The sequence below is a fragment of the Somniosus microcephalus genome, chromosome 1, assembly GCF_052327205.1.
Source record: "Somniosus microcephalus isolate GS21.2 chromosome 1, FLI_Smic_1.0, whole genome shotgun sequence".
NCBI classification, from domain to species: Eukaryota; Metazoa; Chordata; class Chondrichthyes; order Squaliformes; family Somniosidae; genus Somniosus; species Somniosus microcephalus.
In genome coordinates, this window is record NC_140987.1 from 23329217 (window position 1) to 23353746 (window position 24530).

At 45.0% G+C, this 24530-nt stretch overlaps 1 protein-coding gene across 1 annotated transcript in view; it reads right to left on the reverse strand.

Annotated features, from left to right (window-relative positions):
- lrpap1 (low density lipoprotein receptor-related protein associated protein 1) overlaps positions 1-24530 on the reverse strand; it is a 48428-nt gene that overhangs the window by 16566 nt on the left and 7332 nt on the right. The window contains exons 2-3 of the mRNA XM_085975487.1: positions 6225-6369; positions 5650-5780 (exon numbers count right to left, since the gene is read on the reverse strand). Coding sequence (XP_085831613.1) covers positions 5650-5780; positions 6225-6369 — 276 coding nt within the window. The remainder of the gene's footprint in view (positions 1-5649; positions 5781-6224; positions 6370-24530) is intronic.

Sequence of the window (24530 nt, forward strand, 5' to 3'; positions counted from 1 at the left end):
TGAAATCCTTTGAAGAGTCTTTTCATTTAAACATTTGTAGTTGTTCACTTCAAAACTACTTCCCTTAAACATGACTTCCTGACCTAACAGTTACTAACAACTTTGAAGAATAAGCTTTAAAACCGTTAACTTTCTATACAATAGCTAATGGATTCCTCTACCCATGTTTTATTAACCTAAAGTTACACTTTAATCACTCATGGCTGATGTCATCACTAACACTTATTTCCTTACACAAGCACTTTTCGCTTCAGCAGACAAAATGCATTCTAACATACATCTCTCCAGGATGTCCAACAGACCGTAAAAGAACAAAAACATCCCTCTGAAATTCACCGTCAACAGCTCTGTATGGATAATATTACCCTTTACTGTTTCAATAGATGTAAGCAAGCACGTGGCAGATGCAAAAAAAATGAACATAAGAACATACATAAGAAATAGGAGCAGGAGTAGGCCATACGGCCCCTCGGGCCTGCTCCGCCATTCAATAGGATCATGGCTGATCTGAATCTAGACTCACGTCCATTTCCCTGCCCTTTCCCCGTAACCCCTAATTCCCTTATCTGCTAGGGAAATGTCTATCTCCATTTTAAATTTATTTAATGTTGCAGCTTCCACAGCTCTCTGGGTTAGCAAATTCCATAGATTTACTACCCTCTGAGTGAAGAAGTTTCTCCTCATCTCAGTTTTGAAAGGGCAGCCCCTTATTCTAAGATTATGCCCCCTAGTTCTAATCTCACCCATCAGTGGAAACATCCTCACCGCATCCACCCGATCAAGACCCCTCACAATCTTATATGTTTCGATAAGATTGCCTCTCATTCTTCTGAACTCCAATGAGTAGAGTCCCAACCTACTCAACCTTTCCTCATACGTCAACACCCTCATCTCCGGAATCAACCGAGTGAACAGGCTGGGTCTCTTTTCTCTAGAAAAGTGAAGGCTGAGGGGTGACCTAAAAGAGGTCTTCAAAATTATGAAAGCTTTTGATAGATTAGACACACAGAGAGTGCTTCTATTTGTGGGGAAGAGCAAAACTAGAGGCCATCAATACAAGATAGTCACCAAGAAATCAAATAGGGAATTCAGAAGAAACGTCTTTACTCAGAGTGGCGAGAATGTGAAACGTGTTACCACAGGGAGTAGTTGAGACGAATAGTATAGATGGATTTAAAGGGGAGTTAGATAAGCATATGAGGGAGAAGGGAAGAGGGCTATGCTGACAGAGTTAGACGAGGAAGGATGGGAGGAGGCTCGGGTGGAGCATAAATGCCGGCATGGACTGGTTGGGCCGAATAGCCTCTTTCTGTGCCGTATATTCTATGTAATTTAATGCTGATAAGTGTGAAGTGCTACACTTTGGGTGGAACAACATGGAGAGGCAGTATAATCTAAATGGGACTATTTTGAGGGAGGTGCAAGAGCAGAGGGATCTGGGGTGCATATTCACAAATCTTTGAAGGTGGCAAGACAAGTTGATAAGGCAGTTAAGCAAGCATATGGGATACTTGGCTTTGTAAATAGGGGCATTGAATACAAACATAAGGAAGTCATGCTAAACCTTTACAATTTACTGGCTAGGCCTCAGCTGGAGTATTGTGTACAATTTTGGCCACCACACTTTAGGAAGGATGTCAAGGCCGCAGAGAGGGTAGAGGCGCTCATCAGGATGATACCAGGGATGCGGGAGTTCAGTTATGTGGAGTGATTGGACAAGCTGAGATTGTTCTCCATAGAGCAGAGAAGGTTAAGGGGAGACCTAATAGAGGTATTTAAATTATGAGGGGTTTTGATAAAGCAAGTAGGGAGAAACTATTTCAACCTTTCAACCACTTGAAAGAGTTGGCATGTTGGTCTTTATTGCAAGGGGGTTAGAGTACAAGAGTAAGGAAGTTTTACTACAATTGTACAGGGCCTTGGTGAGACCACACCTGGAGTACTGGGCGCAGTTCTGGTCCACTTATCTGAGGAAGGATATACTTGCCTTGGAGGCGGTGCAACAAAGGTTCACTAGATTGATTCCTGGGATGAGAGGGTTGCCCTATGAGGAGAGATTGAGTAGATTGGGCCTATGCTCTCTAGAGTTTAGAACGAAAGGTGATCTCACTGAAACATACAAGATTCTGAGGGGGATTGACAGGGTAGATGCTGAGAGGTTGTTTCCCCTGGCTGGAGTGTCTAGAACTAGGGGTCACAGTCTCAGGTTAAGGGGTCGGCCATTTAAGACTGAGATGAGGAGGAATTTCTTCACTCAGAGGGTTGAGATTCTTCGGAATTCCCTACCACAAAGGGCTGTGGATACGTAGTTGTTGAATATACTCAAAGGTGAGATAGATAGATTTTTGGACTCTGGGGAATCAAGGGTGACGTAAGAAAACTACTAGGCACTTGGTCTAAGCGTTAAACAAAGCTTTAATCAACTAGTTCCTGTTAAGAATGTCCTGCGCAAGCTGGGCCCGTGCCCGAGTATTTATACTCTCCCTGGACAGCACCACCCGTAGGCCACTTAACATAGAAACATAGAAGATAGGAGCAGTAGGCCATTCGGCCCTTCGAGCCTGCTCCGCCATTCAATGAGATCATGGCTGATCATCCAAATTCAGTACCCTGTCCCCGCCTTCTCCCCATATCCCTTGATCCCTTTAGCCTTAAGAAATATATCCAACTCTTTCTTGAATATATTTACTGAACTGGCCTCCACCGCCCTCTGTGGCAGAGAATTCCACAGATTCACCACTCTCTGGGTGAAGAAATTCCTCCTCATTTCAGTCCTAAATGGCTTACCCCTTATCCTTAGACTATGACCCCTGGTTCTGGACTCCCCGGCCATCAGCAACATCCTTCCTGCATCTAGTCTGTCCGGGCCTGACAGAATTTTATAGGTTTCGATGAGATCCCCACTCAATCTTCTAAACTCCAGTGAGTATAAGCCCAATCGACACAATCTCTCCTCATACGTCATTCCTGCCATCCCAGGTATCAGCCTGGTGAATCTTCGCTGCACTCCTTCCATGGCAAGAACGTCCTTCCTCAGATAAGGCGACCAAAACTGCACACAATACTCAAGGTGCGGTCTCACCAAGGCCCTGTACAACTGTAGCAAGACATCCTTGTTCCTGTACTCGAACCCTCTCGCTACGAAGGCCAACATACCATTTGCCTTCTTAACCGCCTGCTGCACCTGCATGCTTACCTTCAGCGACTGGTGCACAAGGACACCCAGGTCTCTTTGCACTTCCCCTTCTCCCAATCTATTGCCATTCAAATAATAATCTGCCTTCCTGTTTTTGCCACTTATGAAATAATACTAAGTCTTCCTTTCATGAATGACTGATTCATGTCAAAGGATATGGACATCAGCCAGGAAAGTGGAGTTGAGGTTGAAGATCAGCCATAATCTTATGGCATGGAGGAGCAGGCTCGAGGGGGCTGTATAGCCTACTCCTGCTCCTAATTTTTATGTTTTTATGTTATGTAACCAGAGGTCACAAGGCAAAAAGAACTAGAGGGGAAATGAAGAGAAATTTCTTCACACAGAGGATTGTGAAGATCTGGAACGCACTACCTGAAAGGATGGTGGAATCAGATTCCATAGGAACTTTCAAAAGGCAACTGGAGATGCATTTGAAGAGGACTAATGTGCAGGGTTATGGGGAAAATGCTGGGGTGTGGGACTGAATTGAGCCGGCACTAGCACAAAGGGCCAAACGGCCTCCTTCTGTGCCTTATGATTCTATGATTAACAAAAATGTAGTGTCTGTTAAATGTTTAAACTCGTATTGGCTACAGAGGTTGGTTGGAGAGGGCTCCACAAGGCCAGCGTTTCAAGGAGCATCACAATGGGTTATCGAAAGTGTGACTTGTTTAATTGACTAGAGCAGGTACATTTAATTGAAAATATCTTTGCTATTGTCAAAGACAGGCTTTCCATTCAATATACACGAATGGTTGTTGGATCTAATGTCACTGAAAGATAGTCGCTACTGACTTTTGTTTCATAACTCCATAATTTGCTCCCCTGCCACCTTGATTCAGATTAAAGAATCAGGCCCCAGCCTGGAGTAGTGGATCTGAATGAGAGTCATGTTTGGATAGCTTTGAAAAGGGGACAGGTTCATTGATTGCCTTCGACAGACAGATCTACGGTGACCAGGGATTTCCAATTATGGGTTATAATGGGTGTCGTGTGTAGTTCACCAGGTAGTGTTGCAGTCTCTAGCTGAGCTAGTTTTGTTTTTCATACAGACCCCAGCATCTGCAACATTTGACCCCTTGTGACCCCACCTCATTGCTCTTTGATGTAATGTTTTCCTGACTGACCTGTTTGGACACCATTTACACCTTTGATTGCTGTGATTATCTCTCTGCCGAGGTGTGATAAATGGCAGTTAGAAAGATTACCTGTAAACATCTGACATTATTCTCTGACTATATAAGCTGTGTTTTTATGCCTCTCTCCACTTCACCTGACGAAGGAGCAGCGCTCCGAAAGCTTGTGATTTCAAATAAAGCTGTTGGACTATAACCTGGTGTTGTGTGATTTCTTAGTTTATAAGTAGCAGTAAGATGTGAGACCATATTTTAAAGTTCATGTTTAGAGAGTAAACAAGTGGCATCTTTATCATTTTGAATGCTGAAGGGCGTAGAGAAATGTATAGTTCACTGCCCATCCCTAGTGACCCTGAGGTGGTGGTGGGCAATGCTCCCTTGAATTTTTTTGGATGCGCGGGCAATTCACATTTCCGCGCATGCGCAGTTTCTCCCCAGTCACAAGCCGGTGGCCAGCCTGTGCGGGACCGCCAGAGCGCTGCGTGACTACGCAGCTCAATGGGAACATTGGTGGTGGGTCGTCTTCTTGAACAGCGGTTTGATACAACTTAGTGGTTTGCTAGGCCACGTCAGAGGACAGTTATGAGTCAACCACGTCGGTGTAGATCTGGAGTCACAGATCGGCCAGACCAAGACATGAGTGAGCCAGTTGGGTTTTTACAACAATCTGATCACAGTCACTTTTACTGATACCGGTATTTTTATTTCCAGGGTTTTTAAAAAAAAAGAAAAGTCAAATTCTCAAACTATGGGATCTGAACATGTTCGCTGGTACCAGGCTTCTGGGTTACCAGTCCAGTTACATGACCACTACGCTACCGTACCCGTGGATCAGTTGTTGACTAGATTAGAATTGTTGGTTCAGAAGCAGAGATTCTCGGTCTTAAGAGTGCCCATTCAGTCTGCTTTCAAAGGAGTATCATGCGGCAGCACACGATGCTCTCCAATAAATGACGTGCAAAGTAAGGGTTCTCGGTTACAATCCCAGGGTCTCGCTATCTTTTGCTTAGATAATGGGTAGAAAAAGGTACACTGCAGAGCATAGTTGCCAGAAGGTCCACTTATGGGAGTGTCCGATGATACTTAACCAAAGAAGATTGCTAGAGTAAAACTCAAAAACAATGACGTACATAAGTCTGCATTACAAAACGTTAATTCATTGTGTTGAAGCATGGGGATAGTGTGATACTATGCTAGATTTCTTTTTGTGGCTGTGTACAAGCCTCCTCTGGAGAAGCAATAACTACCCTCTTAGTTAAGGGATCTATGTTTTAAAGGGATATCCTTTTAGTTTTGATTCAAAAGACAACCACAAACCTTATTCCACAATTTCTCCAGTTTTGGATCATCAAACACATCATTTTCAGAGTCCATTGAATCTTTCACATAATTTGTGTACAAGGGCACAGCATCCTTCCTTCCATCAAGTCTGTACTTTGTGAGGATTACTGCACGGGAAAACAAGTAACAAAGGTTACTGGCTAGGTTATTTTATCTTAAATCTGAAGAAACATGTATAACTGTGTCAGCTGTGGCTCAGTGGGTAGCATGCTCACCTCTGAGTCAGAAGGTTGTGGGTTCAAGTCCCACTCCAGAGACTTGGGCACAAAAATCTAGGCTGACACTCCCTCAATCAACATCACTAAAACAGATGATCTGGTCATTATCACACTGCTGTTTGTGGGAGCTTGCTGTGCGCAAATTGGGTGGCATGTTTCCTACATTACAACAGTGACTACACTTCAAAATTACTTGGATTTGCTGTAAAGTCCTGAGGTGGTGAAAGGCGTTACAGGTATATCAATGCAAGTCTTTCTTCACACACACACGGTTCCGGGGGATCCAGTGATCGCAGACCCGGCTCTCTCCAAACGCTGACGTCAAGAGCTTACCGTTAAAGTTACGACGCAGCTTGGCTTCCTTCTCGCCATCCTCATCAAGACCGTCAGCTTTCAACTTCTTCCAGTTCAACTCATCCTTCTCCTGGATTTTCAGGTCACTGTGGAGCTCGGCCTGTTTTACAGGAGACAATTGGAGCTGCAGAAAGAAACAAGAGGGAAATACTTATATACACACATGTATGTATATATAGTTCTAATAATTGGTGGAACTGGATGCCGGGGAGGAACGATTTCCCTCGAGTGTAGGAGATTGAGCGGTGTGATCTGATGAGGTGTGTAAAACATTAAAAGGATCCAATAGGGTAGATACGGAGAAACTATTACCTCTGGTGGGGGTAAATTAAGAACAAAGGGTCATCATTTTAAAATTAGAGCCAGGCTATTTCGGAGGGAAATCAGGAAGCATGTTTTCCATGCAAAGGGTGGTAGAAATCTAGAACTCTCTCTCCCCCAAAAGGCTGTGGATGCTGGGGGGCGGTTAGAGCTTTCAAGACTGAGATTGCGAAGATTTTTTTTGGGAAAGGGTATCAAGCCATATTGAGCAAAGGCGGGTAAATGGGGTCGAGGTACAGATCAGCCATGATCTACTTGGATGGCGGAACAGGCTCGAGGGGCTGAATGGCCAACTCCTGTTCCTATGTTCCTAGGAGGAGACAGAGAAGAGAACAAAGTCAAAAGCCAATTGCAGCGGAGGGTGGGGGATGTGCAGGGGCTAAAGCTCAACAGGCAAGAGGTTGAGCATTCCATTAAACTGGAAAGGCACCCACAGCAAACTGAGAGATGGACTTTATATAGCAGCTTATCCCTTGCTCAGGATGTCCCAAAGTAACTTGGCAACCAATGGGTTGTTATTTTGGCAAATGCAGCAGCCACAAAGATCAAAGAATAAATGGCCATGTAATTCTTGTTAATGGGGCTGGTTGCCCAGGGTAGCAGAAGCTCCTGCTGTTCTTCAAATCATGCCATGAGATCTTTGGCAAGCACTGAAGCAGGCAGACAGGGTCTTGGTTCAATGCCTCACTCCAAAGATGGTACCTCAGACACTGCAATAAACTCTGCTCTGAGGTGTCGACCTACACGATGCGTTCTAGTCCGCAGTGGTACGCACACCCATCAGTGTCTGACTCAGCAGTGAGAGTGCTAGCAACTGAGCCAAGCTGACATTTACTGTTAGTGGAGGCTTTTCTAAACTATATTAAAATCTAATGATGATGAAAAGAAGTCAATACAACGAAAATAATAGATGGCAGTATAGGCTGCTATCTGTCCACAGCAACAACAACCCAGCTCCCTCTGTCTGCTCTTGTCCAACAGGTTCGAGGTTCTTACTCCCTGTGGGGACGGGAGCAGGGGCTGCAGGGAGGATGAGCAACCTGGCCACAGCACCGTGGAACGGGGGGCCATTCAAGAGGGGGGAGTAAATAGAAATGTTGTAGTGGTAGGGGATAGTATTATTAGGGGGATAGATAGAGTTCTCTGCAGCCAAGAGCGAGAGTCCCGTAGGCTGTGTTGCCTACCCGGTGCCAGGGTTAAGGACATCTCCTCTGGGCTGGAAAGAAACTTGCAGTGGGAGGGGGTGGATCCAGTCGTCGTGGTCCATGTTGGTACAAACGACATAGATAGGACTAGGAAGCCGGTTCTGTTAAAGGAGTATGAGCAGCTAGGGGTCAAATTAAAAAACAGAACCTCAAGGGTAATAATCTCTGGATTATTACCTGAGCCACGAGCGAATTTGGCTAGGACAAATAAAATAAGAGAGTTAAATGCGTGGCTCAAAGACTGGTGTGGGAGAAATGGGTTTTGCTTCCTGGGACACTGGCACCAGTACTGGGGCAGGAGAGAGCTGTTCCGTTGGGACGGGCTTCACTTGGCCAATGCTGGGACTAGAGTCCTGGCGGATCATATAACTAGGGCTGTAGAGAGGGCTTTAAACTAACTAGTGGGTGGGAGGTTCCTAGAGAGCAAATAATAAAAATGACAACAGAGAAGGTCATAGACTTAGGTAGCAGTGGGGAAATTAAAAACCAGAGCGTGTCAGGAAGGGGCAGAAGGTATGGAGTAAAAGGTAAAGTAATAAAAAGGGCAAAAGCAGGAACTAAGTGTCACAAAACACATTTGAAAGTTCTCTATCTGAATGCACGTAGCATTCGTAACAAAATAGACGAGTTAATGGCACAAATAGCTACATATGGGTATGATCTTGTGGCCATTACATAAACATGGCGGCAGGATGACAATGCCTGGGAATTAAACATACCAGGTTATTTAACGATCAGGAAGGACAGGCAGGAAGGAAGGAAGGGGAGGTGGGGTGGCTATGTTAATAAAGGAAGGAATCACTGTAATACAGAGAAATGATATTGGGTCAAAAGATCAGGATAATGAAACAGTTTGGGTGGAGATAAGGAATAATAAGGGGAAAAAAACACTAGTGGGCGTAGTCTATAGGCCTCCGAACAGTTGCAACTCGGTTGGACGGAGTATCAATCAGGAAATAGTTGAGGCTTGTAACAAGGGAACATCTATAATTATGGGGGATTTTAACTTATCATATTAATTGGACAAATCAAATTGGGCTGGGCTGCCTTGAGGATGAGTTCATTGAGTGTATTAGGGATGGGTTTCTTGAGCAGTATATAACTGAACCGACCAGGGGGGGCAAGCAACCTTAGATCTGGTCCTGTGTAACGAGACAGGATTAATTAAAAATGTCCTAGTAAAGGATCCCCTTGGAATGAGTGACCATAACATGGTTGAATTCCATATTCAATTAGAGGGTGAGGAGGTTGGATCTCAAACAAGCGTGCTAAGCTTGAATAAAGGAGACTATGAAGGTATGAGAGCGGAATTGAGTAAAGTGGATTGGGAAAATAGATTAAAGGGTAAGACGATACATGATCAGTGGTGTACATTTAAGGAGTTATTTTACAACTTCCAAAAAAAATATATTCCACTGAGATGAAAAGGGTGTAAAAGAAAAGACAGCCATCCGTGGCTAAGTAAAGAAATTAAGGATAGTATTCGACTAAAAGCAAGGGCATATAAGGTAGCCAAATCTAGTGGGAGGATAGAGGATTGGGAAAACTTTAAAAGACAGCAAAAAATAACAAAAAGATTAAGAAAGGGAAGATAGATTATGAAAGTAAATTAGCAAAAAATATAAAAACAGATAGTAAGAGTTTTTATAGCTATATAAAAAGAAAAAGGGTGGCTAAGTAAATGTTGGTCCCTTAGAGGATGAGACCGGGAAATTAATGATGGGAAATATGGAGATGGCAAAAACACTGAATGAATATTTTGTATCAGTCTTTACAGTAGAAGACACTAAGAATATCCCAACACTGGACAAGCAGGGGGCTATGGGGGGAGGAGATAAACACAATCAAAATCACTAAGGAAGTGGTACTCGGTAAAATAATGGGACTCAAGGCAGATAAATCACCTGGACCTGATGGCTTACATCCTAGGGTCTTGAGGGAAGTGGCGGTAGGGATTGTGGATGCATTGGTAATAATCTTCCAAAACTCCCTGGACTCAGCAAAGGTCCCGGCAGACTGGAAAACTGCTAATGTAACACCCTTATTTAAAAAGGGCAGTAGACAGAAGGCTGGAAACTATAGACCGGTTAGCCTAACATCTGTGGTAGGTAAAATTTTGGAGTCCATTATTAAGGAGACAGTAAAAGGACATTTGGATAATCATAATTTAATAAGACAAAGTCAGCATGGTTTTATGAAGGGGAAGTCATGTTTGACAAATTTGCTGGAGTTCTTTGAGGAAGTAACATATAGGGTGGATGAAGGTGAACCAGTGGACGTAGTGCATTTAGACTTCCAAAAGGCATTTGACAAGGTGCCACACAAAAGATTATTGCTTAAGATAAAAAATCACAGGATTGGGGGTAATATTCTGGCATGGATAGAGGATTGGCTATCTAACAGAAGGCAGAGAGTTGGGATAAATGGTTCATTCTCAGACTGGCAATCAGTAACCAGTGGTGTTCTGCAGGGGTCAGTGCTGGGTCCCCAACTCTTTACAATCTATATTAACGATTTGGAGGAGGGGACCGAGTGTAACATATCAAAGTTTGCAGATGATACTAAGATGGGAGGGAAAGTAGTGAGTGAGGAGGACATAAAAAACCTGCAAGGGGACATAGACAGGCTAAGTAAGTGGGCAGAGATTTGGCAGATGGAATACAATACTGGAAAGTGTGAGGTTATGCACTTTGGCAGGAAAAATCGTAGAGCAAGTTATTATCTTAATGGCAAGAAACTGGAAAGTACTGAAGTACAAAGGGATCTGGGGGTCCTGGTGCACGAAACTCAAAAGGTTAGTATGCAGGTGCAGCAAGTGATTAAGAAGGCCAATGGAATGTTGGCTTTCATTGCTAGGGGGATAGAATATAAAAATAGGGAGGTATTGCTTCAGTTGTACAAGGTATTGGTGAGACCGCACCTGGAATACTGCATACAGTTTTGGTGTCCATACTTAAGAAAGGACATACTTGCTCTCGAGTCAGTACAAAGAAGGTTCACTCGGTTAATCCCGGGGATGAGGGGATGGACATATGAGGAGAGGTTGAGTAGATTGAGACTCTACTCATTGGAGTTCAGAAGAATGAGAGGCGATCTTATTGAAACATAAGATTGTGAAGGGGTTGGATCGGGTGGATGCGGGGAGGATGTTCCCGATGATGGGTGAAACTAGAACTAGGGGGCATGGTCTTAGAATAAGGGGCTGCTCTTCCAAAACTGAGATGAGGAGGAACTACTTCACTCAGAGGGTGGTAGGTCCATGGAATATGCTGCCCCAAAAAGCTGTCGAAGCTACATCATTACATAAATTTAAAACAGAAATAGACAGTTTCCTAGAAGAAAAGGGCATTAAGGGTTACGGGGAGCGGGCAGGAATTTGGACATGAGTCTTGGTTCGGATCGGTCATGGCCCTGTGGGTAGCAGAGCGGGCCCAGGGGTCGTGTAGCCTGATCCTGCTCCTGTTTCGTGTGTCTAATTCTGTTAGATTCAGGAGATGGTTCTGTGATAGTGGATTGGCGGTTAGGATCAGATCAGCCCTGATCTTATTGAATGGCGGAGCAGGCTCGAGGGGCCGATTGGCCTGCTCCTGCTATTTCTTATGTTCTTAACTCTTTATGGGAGGAGGGCCAAGGGTGACAGGCTGCCAGTTTTCATCATGGGCCGGAATTTGCAGTGGGTAATAACGGTGAACTATCAGCGTTATTACCCCTTTGAAAGTGACCGCCACTTCGGGATGTAGCGCATGCGCATCTAAACGCAAAAATCGTGAATTTGCGGTCAGTCAGTCACTGCTCCGACACTGGCTGCGCTGTGCCCCCTCACCCCATAGCTGGCAAGCAGTGTAATCAGGGAAATTGATGAAAACTTGGGCTTTTTCACAGTAATATCACTGTTAAATACCCCATTAAAAGTTAGACCTTGTTGGATTAGGAGTAACTGGGATTTTAACAGCGTATTGACTGCTAAACAAACGTTCTGGCTCCGAGAAACTAATTTTTATTTGTGGAGTGTCAAATTTCTCCATTATGATAAAAATTACAATTAAAAAAAAAAAAACTTTAAAAAAATGTTTCGTTTTCTTTTTAAAAGTTTATTCATGATATTTCAGGTTCTATCTTATCCCCATGTGAGAGCCCCAATCGTTGTTTCGCTCGCTGTAACATTTTTAAAAAGTCCGGATAAAAGCAGCTTCTCATTTCCTGTCTGTGAGAATTCTGCAATGTGATTGGCTGCTTAGACGGCTTGTTGACGCCACAGCAGTATCCCATTACAGAGCGCTGAAAGTGAATGAACGTCGAAAAGGGCAAACCTCTCGGCAGGGAGATCGCGAGATCTCTGATGGCAGCTTTCATCGGGGCCAGCGGTGAACGCCTTTGCTTCGCCACTGACCGCAAATTACGGGCCGTAGTGTAGACACAACGGAAAAACACTCCCACTGCTACCGGGAAACTTGACCAAGAGTTACATGTTTATGCTATTTCACACCAAATGAGACACTAACCCACTTGTGCCAGGTTTCAAGTGAGAGCCACTGTTCGCAACTCCCTGATGGTTCAGCTTATTCTGCCAGTCAGCAGCGGACCCAGGAAGCCCCAGGTCTGATCTATCCCGGTTAGCGGATATCGGCCTGCGGAGAGCTGAGAACTCAGTATGCCAGGTTAGGGAGGTGGGGGTCCGGGGGGTGGAGAGAAACATAGAAGATAGGAGCAGGAGTAGGCCATTCGGCCCCTCGAGCCTGCTCCGCCATTCAATGCGATCATGGCTGATCATCCAAGTTCAGTACCCTGTCCCTGCCTTCTCCCCATATCCCTTGATCCCTTTAGCCTTAAGAAATATATCCAACTCCTTCTTGAATATATTTAATGAATTGTCCTCAACTGTCTTCTGTGGCAGAGAATTCCATACGTTCCCCACTCTCTGGGTGAAGAAATTCCTCCTCATTTCTGTCCTAAATGGCTTACCCCTTATCCTTAGACTGTGACCCCTGGTTCTGGACTCCCCGACCATCGGGAACATCCTTCCTGCATCTAGTCTATCCAGTCCTGTCAGAATTTTATAAGTTTCAATGAGACCCCCTCTCATTGAATGAATACATGGAGCCTCAGGTGAAGATGGGATTAGGCCCATCCTGTGACACACCATATAGTCAGAAAGCAAGACTCGCCGTTTGGGCTTACATGCGAGAAATGACTGCCTGGGTGAGGCAGTCAAGCCCAAGCAGCACCCATGGCATGCACCCCAGTACAGGTCAAAGCTTTTCAGAAGAGGGGAGAAAATTAATTTTTAAAAACTGCTTACATTTTCCATTAAAAAAATCATAAGTTATGTGGCCAAATTTAAACACCTACAACTTATATTGCTGAAATGGAAAGTTTAATTATTCTTTTAAAGGTACCTACAATGCTTACTGCATTGTACAAGATAAATACAGATACGGGAGGCCATTTAGCACATCTGAGCTCATCAATCGAGCAAAAGCTTCAACCTTGCCATCACACAGGAACAGGAGAAGGCCAGTCAGCCCCTCGATCTTGTTCCACCATTCAATTAGATCATGGCTGATCTGAAATAGTATACAACTGTCTCTTAAAGGATTCTGCCTTTACTATCCTATCCATAAGTCTATTACTATTTGCAGTGTGCAAGGAAATTCCTTACATTAGCACCAAATTGTTCTTTCGCTAGTTTGAAAGTGTTGCCTTAGCCTACGGTTTACCTGGATTTTAACATTATCTGGTCTTTATCACATTGCTGCTTGTGGGAGCTTGCTGTGCGCAAATTTGGCCGCTGCATTTCCTACATTACAACAGTAACTACACTTCAAAAGGTACTTCGTTGGCTGTAAAGCACGTCCAGTGGTCGTGAAAGGTGCTATATAAATGCAAGTCTTTCTTTCTTTCCATTCTATCTTTTTGTAAAAGGCCCCTTCTCCACTGCTGCGCCGAGGCCGAAGAGCCCCAACGCAAGTAACGTTTGAGGAACAAAATAAGGTGCTGTGCAGTCTGCTCATCATAACTTGCTTAAAATATTGCACACGGGAGGAACTGAACAGCATTCTGAGTACTTAACGCTGAACCGTTCATAAATGCAAGTAATGTCACAGAAATGTCACCTTATGGAAAGCCAAGAAAATGAATTAAAAAACTGATTTCGCATAACCACTGTATCCGGAAGATCAAATTGCGAGAGCAAGTGGTAACATTAGCCACAAGAGATTCTATTCAAAAGTGTTAGTGCCAGTTAAGAGCAGTGACCTATACCAGGCAGCGAGTCAAGTCTCCTGGAAGAAATTTCAGTCTTCTGGGAGATCTGAAAGATGTGATTGCACTAGAGAGGGTACAGAGATTTACAAGGATGTTGCCAGGACTGGAGAATTTTAGCTATGAGGAAAGATTGGATCGGCTGGAGTTGTTTTAGAGTCCTAGAGTTATACAGCACAGAAAGAGGCCCTTCGGCCCATCGTGTCTGCGCCGGCCATCAATCCCTGCCTAATCTAATCCCATTTTCCAGCATTTGGTCCGTAGCCTTGTATGCTATGGCGTTTCAAGTGCTCATCTAAATGCTTCTTGAATGTTGTGAGGGTTCCTGCCTCTACCACCCTTTCAGGCAGTGAGTTCCAGATTCCAGCCACCCTCTGGGTGAAAAAGTTTTTCCTCAAATCTCCTCTGAACCTCCTGCCCCTTACCTTGAATCTATGCCCCCTTGTTATTGACCCCTCTATTAGGGGAAAAAGTTCCTTTCTATCTACCCTATCTATGCCCCTCATAATTTTGTACACCTCAATCAGGTCCCCCCTCAGCCTTCTCTGCTCTAAGGAAAACAACCCCAGCCTGTCCAGTCTCTCTTCATAGCTGAAACGCTCCAGCCCAGGTAACATCCTGGTGAATCTCCTCTGCACCCTCTCCAATGCAATCACATCCTTCCTATAGTGTGGCGGCCAGAACTGCACACAGTATTCCAGCTGGGCCTAACTAGCATTTTGTACAGCTCCATCATAACCTCCCTGCTCTTATATTCTATGCCGCGGCTAATGAAGGCAAGTATCAAATATGCCTTTTTAGCCACCTTATCTACCTGTCCTGCTGCCTTCAGGGATCTATATACATGCACACCAAGGTTCCTCTGATCCTGTCCTTCCTAGGGTCCTACCATTCATTGTGTATTCCCTTGCCTTGTTAGTCCTCCCAAAATGCATCACCTCACACTTTTCAGGGTTAAATTCTATTTGCCACTGTTCTGCCCATCTAACCAACTCGTCTATATCGCCCTGTAGCCTGAGGCTTCCCTCCTCACTATTTACCACTCCACCAATTTTCATGTCATCTGCGAACTTACTGATCATTCCTCTAAATCATTAATGTACACTACAAACAGCAAAGGACCCAGCACCGATCCCTGCGGTACACCACTGGACACAGGCTTCCAGTCACAAAAACAACCTTCGACCTTCACCCTCTGCCTCCTGCCACTAAGCCAATTTTGGATCCAATGTGCCAAATTGCCCTGGATCCCATGGGCTCTTATCTTCTTGACCAGTCTCCCATGCGGGACTTTGTCAAAAGCCTTACTGAAGTCCATGTAGACTACATCAACTGCACTACCCTCATCCACACACCTTTGGAACAGAGGAGGCTGAGGGGAGATTTAATTGAGGTGTATAAAATTATGAGGGGCCTAGATAGAGGGGATAGGAAGGACTTATTTCCCTTAGCAGAAAGGTCAATAGCATGGGGCATAGGTTTAAAGTAATTGGTAGGATTAGAGGGGAGTTGAGGGGAACTGTTTTTTCATCCAGAGGGTGGTGGGATCTGAAAGGGTGGTAGAGGCAGAAACCCTCATTGCATTTAAAAAGTACTTGGATATGCACTTGAAGTGCCGGAACCTGCAGGGCGACGGACCAAGAGCTGGAAAGTGGGATTAGGCTGGAGAGCTCTTTTTCGACTGGCACAGACTCGATGGGCCGAATGGCCTCCTTCTGTGCTGTAAATGTCTATGATTCTATGAAATAAGGCAGAAATCAAATTCAAGATGAAATAAGAGATAAAAGCAGGGAAAAAGTACTGAAAATTTAAAGTAAAAGTTAGAAAATTCTGGAAATACACAGCAGATTAATCAGCATCTGTGTCTATGTCAGGACACTGGTCGGTAAGCCCTTACAGGACTGAAAAAAGATAGAAAGCAAGCAAGACAGAGAAAGCAAGAGAGAAATAGAGAGAAAGACAGACAGAAAAAACAAGGAAGACAGCGAAAGCAAGAAAGGCAGAAAGCAAGCAAGCCAGAGAGAGAGCGAAACAGAGAGAGAAAGAACTGGGTAGTAGTTAAAAAAAACACAAGAGAAAATCCTAATTAAATAGAGCTTCCATCAAAGCATATTAATGGCCAACTACCAGCTGTATTGCTGCATGTAATTTTAGTTGATGCATTACTGAACAAAGTTAGGCTCCAGTTAATAATAAATACCACTTAAAAACTTTGAAGGACCTGGGTCCAAAAGGTTAAAAGTCATCGTTAACTACAGCTCAGCAATTATTTGAAACAAAGTCAAACGCTCATCTTTATTTTGCTACTCGCGTGTCCTAGCCACTGTCTCAATAATCAGTTACAATGTGAACACGGCAGCAGTGTTACCATTCATTCCCTGTACAGTAAAGCACCAAGTGTCTGCTGTTGCAACACTGCAGTGTCCCATCACCCAGGGAAACCAGCGAACTGAAGCACTGCCGAGATTCAGTGGAAAAACTATCACACCAAGCGCCCCCCTCCGATGACCCAGCAAATTTTAGCTGTCCCACACAGACCAGGAAAATCCCAGGGATTGGTCTCAGCAGGCCAGTCAGCAGGAATGCTACAACTGGCGTCAGCACATCTGGGTTGGGGGAGGGGAGGGAAGAGGGAAATGAAAGTCAGCCAGTGTTTTCACTAATCAGCAATGGCACGCAGATACAGGAAAGCACTCAGTCCCTGTGGAACTGTACCCAAGCAAGGAGACATCAGCTTCACAGTAAATGGGGGGTGGGTGGGGAGGGAGCTGATATATTTTTTTGGGGGGGGGGAAAGGAGGAGAGAGTAAAAACAGCTGGAAGAGAAGTAGCTTGTTTTGTTTCATGAACTGAATCCCACTGAAACAAATTCATACACGGAGGAAACGTCATCCTCAGGTATGCTCCCTGGGAGGTGGCACTCTCGCATTGTTTTGGTTGCAGAGTCCAAAACTCTGCTGCCTGTATTCTAACTCACACCAAGTCCCACTCACCCATCAGTGCTCGCTGGCTTACACTGGCTCGATTTTAAAATTCTCATCCTCGCCCCTCACGATCTCTGCAATCTCCTCCAGCCCCACAGCTCTCCGAGATCTCTGCGCTCCTCCAATTCTGGCCTCTTGCGCATCCCCGATTTTAATCGCTCCACCATTGGCGGCCGCGCCTTCAGCTGCCTGGGCCCTCAGCTCTGGAATTCTCTCCCTAAACCTCTCTCTAGCTCTCATTCCTCCTTTAAGACGCTCCTTAAAACCTACCTCTTCTGTCCTAATATCTCCTTATGTGGCTCGGTGTCAAATTTTGTTTGATAATCGCTCCAGTGAAGCGCCTTGGGACGTTTTCCTTTGTTGAAGGCGCTATATAAATACAAGTTGCTGTTGATAAAACCAAAGTCACCATATCTCAGACAGAACAGATATTTACAACTTTGTTTTCTTATCTGCAACTTTCGGGTCAGACTGTTTAAAGTCGCTGTCGGTTGTACATGTCCCTCTACAGAGATAAACTAATTGTGAATGTGCTTCACTTGATTTGATTTCAGACTCATTCGCAAGCGAGTAGAGAGCTGCGGCTCTGTTCATTAAAATCTCCACTAGGACTTCTCCACGCTAGACTCTCTGCGACTGAATCACAAGTTAACACAGAAGAGCAGGCGGCAAAGCTGGAGGAAGATTTTTAAAAAGTTTGAAACAGTATTTTGTTGAGGTGGAGAGGAGCAAAGAGAGAGGGACAGAGATTAATCAAAATAGCACTGCTTCAAAGGCAGCTATGAATAGCCCCTTAATGATGGAAACATGCCAGAACGTCAAAAGAGAAATAATTTGTTGGCATCATCACTTTGAAGTAAAGGGGAGTGAAATCCAAATACAGAGCACACAGTTGCCTTTTGTTCATCCACTCACTCCCACCCTCCATTACCTCCTTGAGAAAAATCAACGTTACAGATTTAGTCGGCTCGCGTATCTACAGCCCGACCTAAGCATTCAACTTACTGCTTCACAGAAATTTACGGCACAGAAGGAGGCCATTCAGCCCATTGTGTCTGTGTCGGCCAGAAAAGAGCTCCCCAGCCTAATCCCACGTTCCAGCTCTTGGCCCGTAGCCCTGTAGGTTACGGCACTTCAAGCGCATATCCAAGTACTTTTTAAATGCGATGAGGGTTTCTGCTTCTACCACCCTTTTGGACTCCCCAACTCCCCTCCAATCCTTCTACCAAATACTTTAAATCTATGCCCCCTGGTTATTGACCTCTCTAAGGGAAATAGGGCCTTCCTATTCACTTGATCTAGGCCCCTCGTAATTTTATACACAATCTCAGAAGGAATGCTACAACTGACTTCAGCACATCTTGAACAACTGTATTTTTCCTCTATTACCTTATCCAGAAGGTCACTCCGACATTAATTACTGCATGTAGAAGTGCTTCCTACGAGTTCTCTTAGTTTGTACCTGTACATGTCCCTGCCCTGGCTTAGTGCGAAATATCCCAGATTAACCTCTTCTATTCCACTTAAATGTGCATCCCATATGCCGGTAGCCCCTCCTCCGTCTCTCTGGCCCCCCTCCTTCCTTCCACCCTGCCTCATCCCTGTGGGGGCCTCCCCTAACCCCCTCCCTCCCTCCCACCACCTCCCTCACTCCCCCATCACACTCATTCACTCCCCCACCCCACTCCCTCACCTTCCCCATTCCTCACTCATCCCACTTCCTCCTTCTCCCATCCCACTCCCTCCCTCTCCTCACTCACTCCCTCCCTCACTCCCCATCCCACTCCCTCCATTTCTCACTCCCCATCCCACTCCCTCCCTCACTCACTCCCCATTCCACTCCCTCCACCTCTCACTCCCCATCGCACTCACTCACTCTCCATCCCACTCACTCCCATTCCACTCCCTCCCTCCCGCCCCATCCCACTCCCTCCCGCCCCATCCCACTCCCTCCCTCTCAATCCCTATCCCACTCCCTCCCTCACTCCCCATCCCACTCCCTCACTCCCCATCCCACTCCCTCTCCCTCACTCCCTCTCCCTCACTCCCCATCCCACTCCCTCACTCCCCATCCCACTCCCTCACTCCCCATCCCACTCCCTCACTCCCCATCCCACTCCCTCTCCCTCACTCCCCATCCCACTCCCTCCCTCTCTCTCTCTCCATCCCGCTCACTCCCCATTTCACTCGCTCCCTCTCACTCTCCTTCCTTCCCACCTCTCCCTCACCCTCTCATTCTTCCTCCCTCCCTAGAAAAAAATAGGAGCAGGAGTAGGCCATTCGGCCCTTCGAGCCTGCTCCACCATTCAATATCATGGCTGATCCTCTATCTCAATACCATATTCCCGCTCTCTCCCTATACCCCTTGATGCCTTTTGTGTCCAGAAATCTATCTCCTTCTTAAATATATTCAATGACTTGGCCTCCATAGCCTTCTGTGCTAGAGAATTCCGTGAAGAAATTTCTCCTCATCTCAGTCCTAAATGTCCTACCCTGTATCCTGAGACTGTGACCCCTCGTTCTAGACCCCCCAGCCAGGGGAGACATCCTCCCTGCATCCAGTCTGTCTAGCCCTGTCAGAATTTTATACGTTTCAATGAGATCCCCTCTCATTATCTAAACTCTAGTGAATACAGGCCTAGTTGACCCAATCTCTCCTCATACGACAGTCCTGCCATCCCAGGAATCAGTCTGGTGAACCTTCACTGCACTCCCTCTATGGCAAGTATATCCTTTCTTAGGTAAGGAGACCAAAACTGTACACAGTACTCCAGGTGTGGTCTCACCAAGGCCCTGTACAACTGTAGTAAGACATCCTTGCTCCTGTACTCAAATCCTCTGGCAATCAAGGGCAACATACCATTTGCCTTCCTAACTGCTTGCTGCACCTGCATGTTTGCTTTCAGTGACTGGTGTACAAGGACACCCAGGTCCCTTTGTACATCAACATTTCCCAATCTATCACCATTTAAATAATACTCTGCCTTTCTGTTTTTCCTACCGAAGTGGATAACTTCACATTTATCCACGTTATACTGCATCTGCCATGTATTTGCCCACTCACTCAACTTGTCTAAATCGCCTTGAAGCCTCTTTGCATCCTCCTCACAACTCACAATCCCACCTAGCTTCGTGTCTTCAGCAAACTTGGAAATATTACATTTGGTTCCCTCATCCAAATCATTGATATATATTGTAAATAGCCAGGGCCCAAGCACTGATCCCTGCGGTACCCCACTAGTCATCGCCTGCCACCCTGAAAAAGACCCATTTATTCCTACTCTCTGTTTCCTGTCTGTTAACCAATTTTCAATCCATGCCAGTATATTAACCCCAATCCCATGTGCTTTAATTTTGCACACTAACCTCTTATGTGGGAGTTTATCAAAGGCCTTCTGAAAATCCCAATACACCACATCCACTGGTTCTCCCTTATCTATTCTACCAGTTACATCCTCAAAAAACTCCAGCAGGTTTGTCAAACACGATTTCCCTTTCATAAGGTCCTGAATTTAAACAAGGGGAATTATGATGCCATGAGACGGGAACTGAGTAGGTCTGATTGGACAACGTTCCTGGGAGGACTGGAGGTAGATAAACAATGGCAAACATTTAAAGATAGAATGACAAAATTGCAAAAATTGTTTATACCAATCTGGCATAAAAGGAAATCTAAAAAGGTGACTCAACCGTGGATAACAGGGGAAATTAGAGACAGCATAAAATCCAAAGATAGGGCGTATAAAATAGCCAAAAAAAGCGCCAGAGCGGAAGATTGGGAACAGTTTAAGATAGAGCAAAGGAGGGCAAAGGGCATAATCAAGAGGGGCAAAATAGCTTACGAAAACAAGCTGGCGGAAAATATAAAAACTAACTCCAAAAGCTTTTATAAGTATATCAAAAGGAAAAGACTGGTGAAAACCAAAGTTGGTCCATTGCAGTCAGATACGGGGGAATATATAATGGGAAATAAGGAAATGGCAGATCAACTAAATGCATACTTTGGGTCAGTCTTTACGAAGGAAGACACAAAAAACCTCCCTGGGATATCGGGAAAAATAGGGACATTGGCAAAGGAGGAACTGACGCAAATCAATATCTCTAAGGATATGGTGTTAAGGAAGCTAAAGGGATTGAAGGTGGACAAATCCCCAGGGCCTGATAACATGCATCCTAGGGTACTGAAGGAGGTGGCCCTAGAGATAGCGGATGCACTAAGGATGATTTTTCAGAATTCATTAGACTCGGGAACAGTGCCGATGGATTGGAGGGTAGCTAACGTTACCCCACTATTCAAAAAGGGGGGTAGGGGAAAAGCAGGTAATTACAGACCTGTAAGCCTTACATCAGTTGTGGGCAAAATGCTGGAGTCCATCATTAAGGATGAAATAGCGGAGCACTTAGCAAATGGGGACAGGATAGGACAGAGTCAACATGGATTTACAAAGGGTAAATCGTGCTTGACTAATCTATTGGAATTTTTTGAGGGAGTAACTGGTAGAATAGATGGGGGAGAGCCAGTAGATGTGGTGTACCTGGACTTCCAAAAGGCCTTCGATAAGGTCCCACATAAAAGATTAGCATGGAAAATTGAGGCTCATGGGATAAAGGGGAAAGTTTTGGCGTGGATAGGGAACTGGCTGTCAGATAGAAAACAGAGAGTTGGAATAAACGGCTCATTTTCTGAATGGCAGGCAGTAACAAGTGGGGTACCACAGGGATCTGTCCTGGGCCCCCAGCTGTTCACAATTTACATTAATGACCTGGATCAGGGAGTCGGATGCAGCATTTCCAAATTTGCAGACGACACTAAACTAGGAGGGGGGGTGGGCTCAGAGGAAGAGACCAGGAAGCTCCAGAGCGATTTGGACAGACTGGGCGATTGGGCGGATAAATGGCAGATGCACTATAATGTGGACAAGTGCGAAGTTATCCACCTTGGGTGCAGGAACGGGAGGGCAAATTATTATTTAAATGGCAATAGATTGGGAGAGGGGGAAGTACAGAGAGACCTGGGTGTTCTTGTACACCAGTCACTGAAGGCGAGCATGCAGGTGCAACAGGCGGTCAAGAAGGCAAACGGTATGCTGGCCTTCATAGCAAAAGGGTTAGAATACAGGAACAGGGATACCTTGCTGCAGCTGTACAGGGCACTGGTGAGACCACACCTCGAGTACTGTGTACAGTTTTGGTCGCCTCATCTGAGGAAGGATGTTCTTGCCATGGAGGGGGTGCAGCGGCGATTCACCAGGCTGATACCAGGAATGGCGGGAATGACCTATGAGGAGAGACTATGTAGTTTAGGGATGTACACACTGGAGTTTAGAAGATTGAGAGGGGACCTCATAGAAGTGTATAAAATTCTGACAGGTCTAGACAGACTGGATGCAGAAGGAATGTTTCCCTTGGCGGGTGAGAACAGAACTAGAGGACATAATTTGAGGATAAGGGCTAAACCATTTAGGACAGAGATGAGGGGGAATTTCTTCACTCAGAGAGTGGTGAACCTGTGGAACTCATTGCCACAGAGGGCAGTGTACGCCAGCTCATTAAATATATTTAAGAGGGAATTAGATATATTTCTACGGGCAAAAGGGGTTAAGGGTTACGGAGAGAAGGCGGGGACGGGATACTGAATTAAAAGATCAGCCATGATCTCATCGAATGGCGGAGCAGGCACGAAGGGCCGAATGGCCTACTCCTGCTCCTATCTTCTATGTATCTATGTATCTATGTATAAATCCATGTTGACTTTGTCTAATCCCGTTGATATTTTCTAAGTGTCCTGTTATCACATCCTCTATAATAGACTCTAGCATTTTCTCTACTACTGATGTTAGGCTAACCGGTCTGTAGTTCCGTTTTCTCCTTTTTTAAATAGCGGGGTTACATTTGCCCCCCTCCAATCTGCAGGAACTGTTCCATAACGTATAGAATTTTGGAAGATGACAACCAATGCATCCACTATTTCCATGGCTACCTCTTTCAGTACTCTGGGATGCAGATTATCAGGCCCTGGGGATTTATCAGCTTTCAGTCCCATTAATTTCTCCAGCACTGTTTTTTTACTAATACTAATTTCCTTTCATTCCTCCTTCTCACTAGACCCTTGGTTCCCTAGCATTTCTGGGAAGTTATTTGTGTCCTCTTCCGTGAAGACAGAACCAAAGTATTTGTTTAATTGCTCAGCCATTTCCTTGTTCCCCATTATAAATTCTCCGGTTTCTGACTGTAAGGGACCTACATTTGTCTTCACTAATCTTTTTCTTTTTACATACTTGTAGAAGCTTTTACAGTCCGCTTTTATGTTCCTTGGAAGATTACTCTCATACTCTTTTTTCCCCCTCTTAATCAAGCCCTTGTTTGCTGAATTCTAAACTGCTCCCAACCCTCAGGTTTGCTACTTTTTCTGGCAACTTTATACGACTCCTTTTTACTAATACTATCCTTAATTTCTTTTGTTAACCATGGTTGGGCCGCTTTTCCTTTTGTGTTTTTGCGCCAGAAAGGAATGTATAACTGTTGCAATTCATGCATGCGTTCCTTAAATGTTAGCCATTGCCTATCCACCGTCACGCCTTTTAATATCGAAACATAGAAGATAGGAGCAGGATTGGCCATTCGGCCCCTCGAGCCTGCTCCGCCATTCAATGAGATCATGGCTGATCATCCAAATTCAGTACCCGGTCCCTGCCTTCTCTCCATATCCCTTGATCCCTTTAACCTTAAGAAAAATATCCTACTCTTTCTTGAATATATTTAATGAACTGGCCTCCACCGCCCTCTGTGGCAGAGAATTCCACAGGTTCACCACTCTCTGGGTGAAGAAATTCCTCCTCATTTCAGTCCTAAATGGCTTACCCCTTATCCTTAGACTGTGACCCCTGGTTCTGGACTCCCCGACCATCAGAAACATCCTTCCTGCATCTAGTCTGTCCAGGCCTGACAGAATTTTATAGGTTTCGATGAGATCCCCTCTCAATCTTCTAAATTCCACTGAGTATAAGCCCAATCGACACAATCTCTCCTCATACGTCATTCCTGCCATCCCAGGTTATCAGCCTGGTGAATCTTCGCTGCACTCCTTCCATGGCAAGAACGTCCTTCCTCAGGTAAGGCGACCAAAACTGCACACAATACTCAAGGTGCGGTCTCACCAAGGCCCTGTACAACTGCAGCAATACAATACAATACAATACAAATCGCTTTATTGGCATGATAAGGTACATCTTATGTTGCCAAAGCATCAAAATACATTTATGGTTGAACACATAAACGCGGTTCCATTCATACAGTGTATAAACAGGTATATCCCTGAGTTTATAAATATATTTTCGCCTTGTTTATATATACTCTTGTCTTAGTTTACTGGTTGTCCCTCTGTTCATGGCAAGCTGTAACATAGTGTGCCGCCAGTGTTACACAGCTTCTCTCCTCCCCCAGTAGGAATGGGAGTTTTTGGTTGTCAGTCAGATTTCTGAATTCAGGGCATATTTGTGAGAATTTTTGATAGA